A 12200-nucleotide genomic window follows, 5' to 3' on the forward strand; every position below is an offset into this window, starting at 1 on the left:
TTTTATGTAACAATGGAGACGGAGAAGAAGGCTGACGTTTTACGTGCCCCCAACCGATTGTGTTTTTTTGTTAGTTTATAACTTGTTTTTTCACTTATTTTGTACATAATGTTGCCGCTACCATCTCTTGTGACCGAAAATTATTTCTGGACATCAGGACTGCGATTACTCACCAGAATCCTTTTTTTCCTTTAACGAGTCTGAGGAGCCCGATGCAAATGATTTTCTGCTTTCTCGGGAACAAGCCCAGATACCCGTGATTTGTGTGAAGAGGTGGCTGAGACAAAGTGGCTAGAGGGCGGGCTGCCTCCTGAGAATTCATAGGTGATCGAATAAACCCCCACTTCCTTCCATTCTGTTAGCAAACATGCAATCTTTGAAGAATAAAATCGATGACCAACGCAGAAGATTAAACTACCAACGGGATATTTAAAACTGTAATATCTTATACTCAACATTCCACATACAGCTGCCTGGTTATAAACTCTACCGGCAGGACAAAACAGTGGCATCTGGTAAGACAAGGAGCGGCGGACTATGTATTTTTGTAAATAACAGCTGGTGCACGATATCTAAGGAAGTCTCGAGCTATTGCTCACCTGAGGTAGAGTATCTCATGATAATCTGTAGACTACACTGTCTACCTAGAGGGTTTTCATATGTATTTTTCGTAGCTGTTTACATACCACCACAGTCAGGGGCTGGCACTAAGACAGCATTGAAGGAGCTGTATTCCGCCATAAGCAAACAAGAAAACTTTCACCCAGAGGCGGCGATCCTAGTAGCCGGGGACTTTAATGCAGGGAAACTTAAATCCGTTTTACCAAATTTCTATCAGCATGTTAAATGTGCAACCAGAGGGGGGGAGGGGGGGGGACTCTGGACCACCTTTACTCCACACACAGAGACGCATACAAAGCTCTCCCTCGCCCTCCATTTGGCAAATCTGACCATAATTCTATCCTCCTGATTCCTGCTTACAAGCAAAAAATTAAAGCAGGAAGAACCAGTGACTAGATCAATAAGAAAGTGGTCAGATGAAGCAGATGCTAAGCTACAGGACTGTTTTGCTAGCACAGACTGGAATATGTTCCGGGATTCCTCCGATGGCATTGAGGAGTACACCACATCAGTCATTGGCTTCATCAATAAGTGCGTCTATGACATCGTCCCCTCAGTGACCATAGTACATACCCCAACCAGAAGCCATGGATTACAGGCAACATCCCCACTGAGCTAAAGGCTAGAGCTGCCGCTTTCAAGGAGCAGACTCCAACCCGAAAGCTTATAAGAAATCCCGCTATGCACTCCGACGAACCATCAAACAGGCAAAGCGTCATTACAGAACTAAGACTGAATCGTACTACACCGGCTCTGACGCTCGTCGGATGTGGCAGGGCTTGTAAACCATTACAGACTACAAAAGGGAAGCACAGCCGAGAGCTGTCCAGTGACACAAGCCTACCAGACGAGCTAAACCACCTCTATGCTCGCTTCCAAGCAAATAACACTGAAACATGCATGCGAGAACCAGCTGTTCCGGAAGACTGTGATCATGCCTTCCGCAGCCGATGTGAGTAAGACCTCTAAACAGGTCAACATTCACAAAGCAGCAAGGCCAGACGGATTACCAGGACTTGTACGGTGAGCATGTGCTGACCAACTGGCAAGTGTCTTCAATGACATTTTCAACCTCTCCCTGTCCAAGTCTGTGAAACCAACATGTTTTAAGCAGACCACGATAGTGCCTGTGCCCAGGAACACTAAGGTAACCTGACTAAATGACTACCGAACCGTAGTACTCACGTCTGTAGCCATGAAGTGCTTTGAAAAGCCGGTCATGCCTCATATCAACACCATTATCCCAGAAACCCTAGATCCACTCCAATTTCCATAGTTCCCCAAGATCCACAGATGATGCAATCTCAATTGCACTTCACACTGCCCTTTCCCACCCGGACAAATTGAACATTATGTGAGAATGCTATTCATTGACTACAGCTCAGCGTTCAACACCATAGTGCCCTCAAAGCTCACCAATAAGCTAAGGACCCTGGGACTAAACACCTCCCTCCGCAACTGGATCCTAGACTCCCTGATGGGCCGTCCCCAGGTGGTAAGGGTAGGTAACAACACATCCGCCACGCTGATCCTCAACACAGGGGCCCTTCAGGGGTGCATGCTCAGTCCACTCCTGCACTCATGACTGTACGGCCAAGCACGACTCCATCACCATCTTTAAGTTTGCAGATGACACAACACCAAAGAGACAGCCTATGGGGAAGAGGTCAGAGACCTGGCCGTGTGGTGTCAGGACAACACCCTCTCCCTCAACGTGATCAAGACAAAGGAGATGATTGTGGACTAAAGGAAAAAGAGGACCGAGCATACCCCCATTCTCATCGACGGGGCTGCAGTGGAGCAGGTTGAGAGCTTCAAGTTCCTTGGCGTCCACATCACCAACAAACATACATGGTCCAAGCACACCAAGACAGTCGTAAAGAGGGCACGACAAAACCTATTCCCATCAAGAGACTAAAAAGATTTGGCATGGGTCCTCAGATCCTCAAAAGATTCTACAGCGGCACCTTCGAGAGCATCCTGACGGGTCGCATCACTGCCTGGTATGGCAACTGCTCGGCATCCGACCGCAAGGTACTACAGAGGGTAGTGCGAATGGCCTAGTACATCACTGGGGCCAAGCTTCCTGCCACCCAAGACCTCTATACCAGGCGGTGTCAAAGGAAGGCACTAAAAAGACTCCAGCCACCCTAGTCATAAACTGTTCTCTCTGCTACCGCACGGCAAGCGGTACCGAAGAGCCAAGTTTAGGTCTAAGAGGCTTCTCCACAGCTTCTACCCCCAAGCCATAAGACTCCTGAACATCTAACCAAATGGCAACCCAGATTATTTGCATTGCCCCCCCCCACACCGTTGCTACTCTCTGTTATCATGTATGCATAGTCACTTTAATAAATCTACCTACATGTACATATTACCTCAACTTACCGGTGCCCCTGCGCATTGACTCTGTACCGGTACCCCCCTATATATGGTCTCGCTATTGTTATTTTACTGCTGCTCTTTAATTACTTGTTAATTTATTTCTTATCCATATTTTTTTTAACTGCATTGTTGGTTAAGTGCTCATAAGTAATCATTTCACTGTAAGGTCTACCTACACCTGTTGTATTGTTAATAAAATTTGATTTGATTATGGTTGTGGTTATTTTACCTGGCAGAAATGACAGAAAAGTATTCTCATAGTACATCGAGGTTAATCATTTACTAAAACATTTGTGCCCAAAACACTGCAGGGATTTCTGTGTCTGATAAACAGAAATTACAGAGCAGGGACCAAACAAAAGAAACAAAGGCTCTAAATGTATGAATGTGCCGGTCAGGTAAAACAGTGTAACCTTTCCCTTCCTACCCACAGAGCCTAGGTGTCTCTCAGAAAAGACAAGTGCATAAATGTTACTATAATCAAAAAGAGAAAAAAATGCCAGGTGAAGCAATGGGTTGGCTCGGCTTCAATGACTGCTGACAAACTGTGCAGATCCTAGAGATTAGGGAGTGGATTTACATGTGACACTGATACTTGTAGTTTCACATTTCCTCCTGTCACTGAATAAAGAAAAATATCAACAATGAGAACTTTCTGCTCTATAATCACAGCCAGATAGCGGGAAATACGTTCATGGCTGTGCTTAAACTGTCTTATGTAAACATGTCATAATTGAGAAATAGCCTCGTTCCCAATGTGATAATGTGTTGAGTGTACTTTCTAAATGGGATTAACTGTTACAGTTGGCACCAAATTCAATGAGTAAACACATGAAGTGGCTAAATATAGTGCAGGTCAAATGTATTACCCTACATCTAGCACACATAAGCAACAGAGGCAGAGATAAAAATGTATGTAGTCATTGAGTGTGATGGTTAAATAAAAAGGTTAAATAAATGGTGTAAGAGTCTGGTGCAATATATAGTGCATTCAGAAAGTATTCAGACCCCTTGACTTTTTACACATTTTGTTACATTACTAGGAAGGACTGTGGCGGTCACGAAATTTAATCAGCCGGTGATTGTCAAACAAATAACTGGTTGGTCTCACGGTAATTGACCGTTAACTAACAAACACATTTAGCATCTCCTGGCTTCCACACATAGCCTACAAGCCACTGCTGCAGACCTTTGGAACATCTATATTAGAACAAGTCTAATAAATCCATGTAATATAGCCTACACCTTCACAATAAATCTATTATTTATTTTAAACAGGTCTAAAGAAACATGATATGAAGAAAAAGTAGTCTATTTCAGAAGAACAGAAACGCATACTCTGAGTTGTCCTTTTGTTAGGCCCTGATCTGGATATGCCAAATAGCTGTTGTCTACACTGGTTCATTTAGCAACAAGATTTGCTTAGAATTCTGTGCCATTATTTTATAGTATGAAGAATACAATTGAACATAGCTGAATAAAATATAAATATTTTCTCCAAATGATTTGAGGGAGTGCGCACATGCGGCTATTCTGTGTTGAGCGGTTAACAAAGAAATAGGTCCTCCTATATGCTTAATTTAGAGTTATTAATGTAACTTTAGGTGTTATATATGTTTTGATTTTTGATTTTTAATACATTGTAAGGCTGCACGATGCGACTAATGATGAGTTGAAAAAAAGTTGCTTGAAAGGCATGAGCTCTCCTTTGTTTTTTCGCAGGCTGTACACTTCATTTGTCTCTCATTCACAATTTGACAAGCACTTGACAGCGCCCCAAATTTCACGGCGGCATCCACTTTGTGGCTGTAATGCACCCTAAAAAAATCCATGCCTTTTGCGGCCAGTGGCCGTTGTGCCCTTCTCCCATCACGTGAACGTTTATTTCATACAGAAATATACCATTTACAGAAGTATTCAGACCCTTTACTCAGTACTTTTTTGAAGCACCTTTGGCAGCGATTACAGCCTCAAGTCTTCTTAGGTATGACGCTACAAGCTTGGCACACCTGTATTTGGGGAGTTTCTTCCATTCTTCTCTTCAGATCCTCTCAAGCTCTGTCAGGTTGGATGGGGAGTGTTGCTACACAGCTATTTTCAGGTCTCTCCAGAGATGTTTGATAGGGTTCAAGTCCAGGCTCTGGCTGGGCCACTCAAGGACATTCAGAGACTTGTCCCAAAGCCACTCCAGCGTTGTCTTGGCTGTGTGCTTAGGGTCGTTGTCCTGTTGGAAGGTGAACCTTCACCCCAGTCTGAGGTCCTGAGTGCTCTGGAGCAGGTTTTCTTCAAGGATCTCTCTGTACTTTACTCTGTTCATTCATGCCTCCCAATCCCTGTCGGGGGTGTCTATGGAAACAGGATGCACCAAAGCTCAATTTTGAGTCTCATTGCAAAGGGTCTGAATACTTAAATAAGGTATTTCTGATATTTAATACATTTGCAAACATTTCTAAAAACCTGTTTTTGCGTTGCCATTATGTGGTATTGTGTGTAGATTCTTTTATATCCATTTTATAATGCTGTAACGTAACAAAATGTGGAAAAAGTCAAGGGGTCTGAATACTTTCTGATTGCACTGTACATAAGAAGAAAGGCTGTGGCCATTGTAGAATACACTGAAAAAGCCTGTGGCCTATTCAAATGCACTCAGTCAGACAGCACTCTTTGTGGCTTCTGGAGAACTGCTGATAGAAGGTGGTGTTCCACCACCAGTGTATAAAAAGTCCCCCAGCCCAATTGTTGTTACCTGAGGAGATGTTGCATCAGGGCCTTGCAACAAGTTTGAAAAATAAAACTCCCAAACTAGTCCTCTCATCTCACCTTTGCGTAAAATGGTAATAGGAGCGGTGGTGCAATGGGTGTTGTTGGCAAGGTAACCACCTCTGCTATTCTGACCACTCTGCCCTGAAGATATGACGCCTGAATCAGACAAGATCCCCTGTCCAGCACTGGCTCTGCTGACACCACTTTGTGTTTGGATATCCAGGAACTTGAGCTCTCTGATGTCCATAGCACTGCACAGAATGTAAACATTGACATGTTAACAGCAGATTGCTTAAAACAAATAAGTAGGCCCCTATGTCTTTGTGAAATAACTAGATCAATGCACAGAATGTAACTAGTATGTCTGTAGCCTGAGTCTCAGATCTGTTTGTGCCGTCTTGCCAAATGCCAACTCCTATGTCATTGTCACCGCAAATTATTTCCTGAAATCTGTGACGCAGGCTAATCTTTCTGTACTTCACCATGTGAAAGCCTTACCTGAAGGTGACCTCAGGGACAGGGCACCTGACCCCATTGTGGAAAGGTTGTCTGAGAGAGATGGTCTGACTGGTCTGGTCCACAGATGACACTTCTCCCTGGTACATGCCCAGGGTTGGTCCACAGTTTATTGACACTAGACTTCCCAGCCAGTCTGCAGCCATTCTCTCTGGATCTAGGCATATATGGAAGACAGACAATAACTTCACAAATACATTATAGCTTTCTGACCAATGAGACATTAATGGTGGAACACAGTCTAAGGACATGGTTACAGGTCTAAAATATGAGTTCCATACCAGTTACATTAGCTATAGAATGGGCTAACAGCAGGGGGTAACAACCGACTTTTGTAGATTACTACTAACGTTAGCTATCTAACGTAAACTGGCTACTCACCCATCACTTACCTACTCTGGCAATTACATCGTTAGCTAGCTAGCTAGGTAGGAAACAAACTGGCAATGTAGCTGTCAAATACCCTAGTTAGCTATCAGTGTTAAATCGGTATCTAGCTAACTAACCAAATAACGTAATTGGCTAGCTGTTCCATTCGAGAAGATGGCAAGCTAACGCTACCTAGCTAACTAACTAAATAGGTAGCTACTGCCAAATTGCTGTGAACGGTAACGTTAACTAAATAACGTTAGCGTAGCTAAATCAGAGATCATGGCTAACGTCGGTTATTAATATAGCCATCCTCTCCACCATTTTGTTATTCATTAAACGCTGTCAGGTAAAATTGAAAAGAGTATACCTTGTTTTTGTGTATGATGAGTTTTTTGTGATGAATTTGCTAGTTTGCTAACAAAACTTTCTGAACTCGAAGAATCAGTGTTGTTTCCTGTTCACAACGTCACTTCCTTAGCTTTCCCCACCAGCGTTCATTGATTGTTTATGCGGGAGGGGGGCACCAATGAGGGCACATGTTGCTGCAAAGGTGTATTAAGGTAAATGCAATTATTATAAACAATTAAGGCATTATTTATAATGCCAACAAAGGTTGTTTTAAATCATTGCACCAATGGCAAGTTTATAGCTTATTTACTCATAAAACGTGCTCAGTTTGTGTGCTGATTGTTTTTATAGTAAAAGTCTAAGTCTTGTACACAGATAAGAGATGATATCCAACCCTATCTTATCTAGTAGTGTCACAGATTTACTCTTTGGTCAGCCAAATACCGACGTCCTCTCATAATGGTTGGCCTGTGTATATTAGCTTGTGAATTGTTGCATGGGTTGCCAATGAGATAGGCCAACACACTCAAGAAAAAAGAGCACAAGTGAATTGATTTTCTTTCATTTTCAGCTTTTATTTCAGTAGCTACCTAGATAGCTATCAACAACACAATGCATAGTGTGTACAGTTTGGCCTTTAGTTTACAAGAGTCCTTCGTTACATTGTAAAATGTTGACATTTATAACACAGTCAGTAATACATACGTATTTTAGTATCCTGATAAAGTCATACAAAGCCACCATAATAAGTCACCACAATATATACACATTTTAGGCACATTTCAAAAAAGGACATTCCAAAATACATCTAGGCTTAAATATGTACACAAACAATCAATCACATGTTGGTGGCATACAAACATAGCTTCAGTGTGTTGTGTCCACGTTTTACTGATTTATTCAGTGGAATAAAAAATATCTAGCTTAGAAATGGGAGGATACATCCATTCAACTGCCTGTGATCTATGACCACCTGAACAATAACTCAAAAGTACGAGAACAGGCACTTTATCGTGTAGGTTGTAACATTTTTGCCACAAAAAAATATGTAGCAAAAAATTCTACCCAAACATGGAACTAAAAACAAAAAAACAATGCTCTTTAACACCCCACCATGGGTTTATGTGTATGTTTTATAGATTCATCCTCTTTAAAGCGATCTGATACAGTATATGAGCTGTGATCAAAGCAAGAGGAGAAGTAAAACACAATGATGTAGACAAAAAGGCAGCTAAACAGCTATAGTCTCTCCTGATATCTCCTGAAGAAACACCTGACAAACTCTAGTAGGGCCTGTAGTATGCTAGTCATAGAAACCAATCACCTCTATGAGTTTGTGAAGGTCCTTTATCCAATTCAACACTTGTTTGGAATCCATCTACAAAATGTGTTTCAGATTATAATTTTATCGATTTCAAATTGTCTACAATTTGACTCAGTTTTCCCTCACTGTTAATTCTCCTATGAATCAGGGGAGGTGTCAAGCCCAGTCTTTCCTAGAGAGAAAATGTACCCTCTGGCTTTTATATCTGATCTCAGCTCATGCCATCAAGTATGTAGGGCTAACTATAAATCAGTTATAGTGATGTTGAGAATCATAAATGTGACCATGGTCCTCACTCCTCCTGCCCCCATGGCCGCAGGCTAGCCTTCAGCTGACAGCGCTTGTGCTTCATGGTGAGGCCGTACTCTGGGGTCATGTCCAGCGGGTGCCCAGGTTTCTCCTGGAAGCGCAGCCTTTGGAGCAGGATGGCCAGGAAGAGGTAGACCTCGTTGCGTCCGATGGCCTCACCGATGCAGCGGCGCTTGCCCATGCCGAATACGAGCACTTTCTCCCCCTCCAGCTTGTTGAGTTCTGTGCCATCAGCACTCAGGAAACGGTCAGGGTTGAATGAAGAAGGCTCCTTCCACAGCTCCCTGAAGAGCACAAAGGTAACATTTTACATTAGGTTCATGTTATACCTGTGTAGTAACACTGTAATTACTGCAGTAACAACACTGTTGTTGCACAGTAGTTGCATAGTAATGGAGTTGAGAAGTTTTCGTTTGAAAATCCTACTCACGGGTCATGGTTGACCTGCCACTGGTTGATGAAGACACAGGTGTTCTTGGGAATGAAGTAGCCATTGAGCGATGTATCCTTGACTGTGCTGAAAAAATATTGACAATACCAGTCAGACCATGCCATGTGTCTATAATGTGTAACTGATATTGTAAATGTCTGTTTGGCTAACATTGCAAATGTGTGCTTGGCTGATATTCTAAATGTCTGTTTGGCTGATAATGTAAATTTGTGTTTGAGCAGGTGCAAGTGCAACTCACCAGTGTGGGATGGTGAACGGCAGGAAGGAAGAGTGTCGGAAGATCTCCAGGATGAAGGCTTCCAGCAGAGGTAAGTTGATTTTGTCTGAGAGACGGGGAGTGCGATTCATTCCCACCTTTTCTTCTGTTGGGAGGACAGTAGAGAACATTGGTTATCAAAAAAGAATGGGATGCGTAGTGACAGGTAAGTAAGCCACAATATTTTGAATCATGACTCCATATAATTACATGTAGAACTGATTTATAGGATCTCTCTGTGAATGACTCATTTCATTTAGTGAACAGAACTATCTGTTAAAACTAGCAAGTTTCAACTTACTCAGTTCCTGATGCAGTCTTTCCTGGATCTCTGGGTAAGCCACAAGGTACACAACAGCCCATGACAGAGCTGTGCTGATGGTGTCAAAACCTTGAGAGGGAGACAGAAGCCGCATTGCATAATTAAAACATCCTACAAATGTAAAAAAATGTTCAATGATATGGATTGACTCAGCATAACTGTTGCGTTATTTTAACTCAACTCACCTGCCCCAAACAGATCATTGACAATGCCCACAATCTTCTCATCAGACACCTGGACGTTGGCGTTCTCATCTAGTTTCCTGTCCTCACAGTGGTCAATGAGGGAGTCAGTGATGTCACGGATGTTGTCCTGAAAACAGAACCATGGACAATCAATATCACAAACAACAAACAGCAATAGATCAAACATTTTTTTAAACATGATGCAATGTATTATTTACCTTGTCATAGCTGTCATAGTGCTCACTGACAATCTTCTGCACAAAGGTGTTGAAACGGTCATTGATATCCATAAACTTCTTCATGGTGCGGTTTGGTAGGTAACGAAGGATGGGAATGAAGTCTGCAGGGTTGCCGCTGCCCACCACCTGCCCAAACTCATCACTCATGTTCACCAAGCCCAACAGCTCCTGGTCATCATGGCTGTAGCGCCGGCCGAAGCACATTCCACAGATGACGTTGGCCACCGATACAACAATATGGCGGAAGGGGTCAAAGCTGCCACTGACATCCATGACGGAAGTCAGCTGTTTTACCAGGTACTCTCCCTCCTTGCAGACGTGCTCCTCCAGGGCACAGGAGTACTCTGGGGTCGATCCCTCCAGGGTGGCGAAAGAGCGGAGGGCGCTCATAGCTAGCTTGCGGCGGGCGCGCCACACCCCAGCCTTGTCGGTGCTAAAGGCCAAGCTCTTGCCGTCGTTGATGAATTTGAAGCTGTATAGATCCGGCCTCCCGGCGAAGTCTTCCCCTTGCTTGATAAGAGCCTGGCGGACTGTCTCATTGCCACTCAGAACAACCACAGGCCGCATCCCTATTTGGATCTGGAAGACTGAGCCGTAGCGCTCGCTCATGGCAGTCAGGCTGAGGTGAGGGTTATTGTGCACCTCCAGCACATTCCCGATGATGGGCAGGGGCTTTGGTCCTGGGAGCCGTTTCAGTCCCTCTGGGATCTCTGTGTGCATGTACTTCATGATCATGTACACCAGGCATAGTGTTACCATGGCCACCAGCCCCTCAGACACAGAGACTGAGCCGATAATGGGTAGTATCATGAGAACCATTTGTATGTTTTATTTGTGGCTTCTGCACAATCTGTAAAGAGAGGCAGATGTTTTAGTGATTAATAGTGAGTGAGAAAGATACTCCAGCTGATTAATAAACATTGCTCGAAACCATGTTACACATGGTGCACTCACACCTTTCAGCTTTTGCAAACCTCCTTACTCTACCAGACTCGTACCATTAAACATAGGCTACATAAAAGGCTGTATAGTGTAAAAAAAAAAATGAAGACCTTAACTGTTATATTGCCTACACGTACTTACATTTTTTTCAAATAGATTATACGAAAAAGAAGACTCAAGAATAAACGGTACAAGTTAACAGTATATAATGCGTGTTGGAGCATGCTATATTGAAAAAAAACCTACTAATATTATGTGCAAACGAATTAATAAATGTTATTTCGACACTTCATTCACAACAAAAAGACACCTGCTATTCCAACATATGTTTCCTTGATCCTTATTAAATGTAAATATATTACATGCAGAATTAGTCATTTTTATTACCTTCCGTTATGAGCCAAATGAGCCGACTTGAAGGGAGATCGAAGAAGTTTGCAGGTGAGGTTATATTTATACAAAGCTTCTTCTCTTGCTATACGATAACTCCGTTTCTCTGTACTTAAAAGTAAGAATGGGAACTTCTTTTATAGAGCGCTTCTCGGCTCCATTGGCTGATGTCTGAGTGACGTAACCTCTCTCGCTCTCTCTTGGCTTGCCAGCAGCAGCGGCTTCCTCTGAAGGAGAGGTGTAATAAAATATCAAGCGGAAACATCAATGAGTAGTGTATATACAATGTAAGCTTGCCTTTATTATAAAAAGAAACGTCTAAGGAGTAAGATGTTTTTTTCTAAGAGTGCATGCTTTCACTGATATATCAGTGATGGGCCCTATTGAAAAAATATATACATACAATTTCATATAGTTTGTTATAAAAATATTTTAGAATGTCTAACCGTAGAGAAATATAATAGACTGCATATTTAATTTTCGAACAAGTCATTCTCAGTAGGCTATTCGACGTTCTTTTTTTACATTTTGATTTTTTTTACATTTTTAGATATGATTTTAGGTTCTTATCAGAATGATTGGATGAGTCTCTTTTCAGATGTTCATTAGCCTGTTGAGGGTGTTATAAAACAGACTATACAGAAGAAGCCAGTTAGGTAAGAGGAATACATTGATTTGTGGAATGATCACCGATTATATTTGCAATTGAAGTAGAGCATGTTAAATGTGTTATTGTGTAATAACAATACAATAATACAATCAGTCTAACTTTTAATC

The 12200-nt window shown here is 42.4% G+C and overlaps 2 protein-coding genes across 3 annotated transcripts in view; both read right to left on the minus strand.

The window, feature by feature from the left end:
• Positions 1-7121, minus strand: part of LOC135557579 (enhancer of mRNA-decapping protein 3-like) — a 30338-nt gene extending 23217 nt beyond the window's left edge. The window contains exons 1-3 of one of the 2 annotated variants that reach the window (XM_064990994.1): positions 7025-7121; positions 6268-6442; positions 5827-6020 (exon numbers count right to left, since the gene is read on the minus strand). In XM_064990994.1, coding sequence (XP_064847066.1) covers positions 5827-6020; positions 6268-6431 — 358 coding nt within the window. In that variant the 5' untranslated portion in view covers positions 6432-6442; positions 7025-7121. Of the gene's footprint in view, positions 1-5826; positions 6021-6267; positions 6443-7024 lie in introns of those variants that run through there. The other variant, XM_064991001.1, reaches the window with a different exon arrangement.
• Positions 7122-7555: 434 nt separating this feature from the next.
• LOC135557596 (cytochrome P450 1A1-like) lies at positions 7556-11530 on the minus strand. The gene is made up of 7 exons (XM_064991014.1): positions 11421-11530; positions 10071-10941; positions 9853-9979; positions 9647-9736; positions 9328-9451; positions 9069-9155; positions 7556-8922 (listed from the first exon to the last, which is right to left on the minus strand). The coding sequence occupies exons 2-7, from the start codon at positions 10908-10910 to the stop codon at positions 8622-8624; spliced, it is 1569 nt and encodes a 522-aa protein (XP_064847086.1). The 5' UTR covers positions 10911-10941; positions 11421-11530; the 3' UTR covers positions 7556-8621.
• Positions 11531-12200: the final 670 nt, after the last annotated feature.

Source organism: Oncorhynchus masou, chromosome 2, assembly GCF_036934945.1.
Source record: "Oncorhynchus masou masou isolate Uvic2021 chromosome 2, UVic_Omas_1.1, whole genome shotgun sequence".
NCBI lineage: Eukaryota > Metazoa > Chordata > Actinopteri > Salmoniformes > Salmonidae > Oncorhynchus > Oncorhynchus masou.

Excerpts from the sequence above, each read along its gene's own strand:
- LOC135557596 (XM_064991014.1), bottom strand. The coding sequence starts at position 10,910 with ATGGTTCTCATGATACTACCCATTATCGGCTCAGTCTCTGTGTCTGAG. Across the intron at positions 9,980-10,070 it reads ACTATGACAGCTATGACAAG|GACAACATCCGTGACATCAC; the intron begins GTAAATAATACA and ends TTCTGTTTTCAG. Across the intron at positions 9,737-9,852 it reads CAATGATCTGTTTGGGGCAG|GTTTTGACACCATCAGCACA; the intron begins GTGAGTTGAGTT and ends CTCCCTCTCAAG.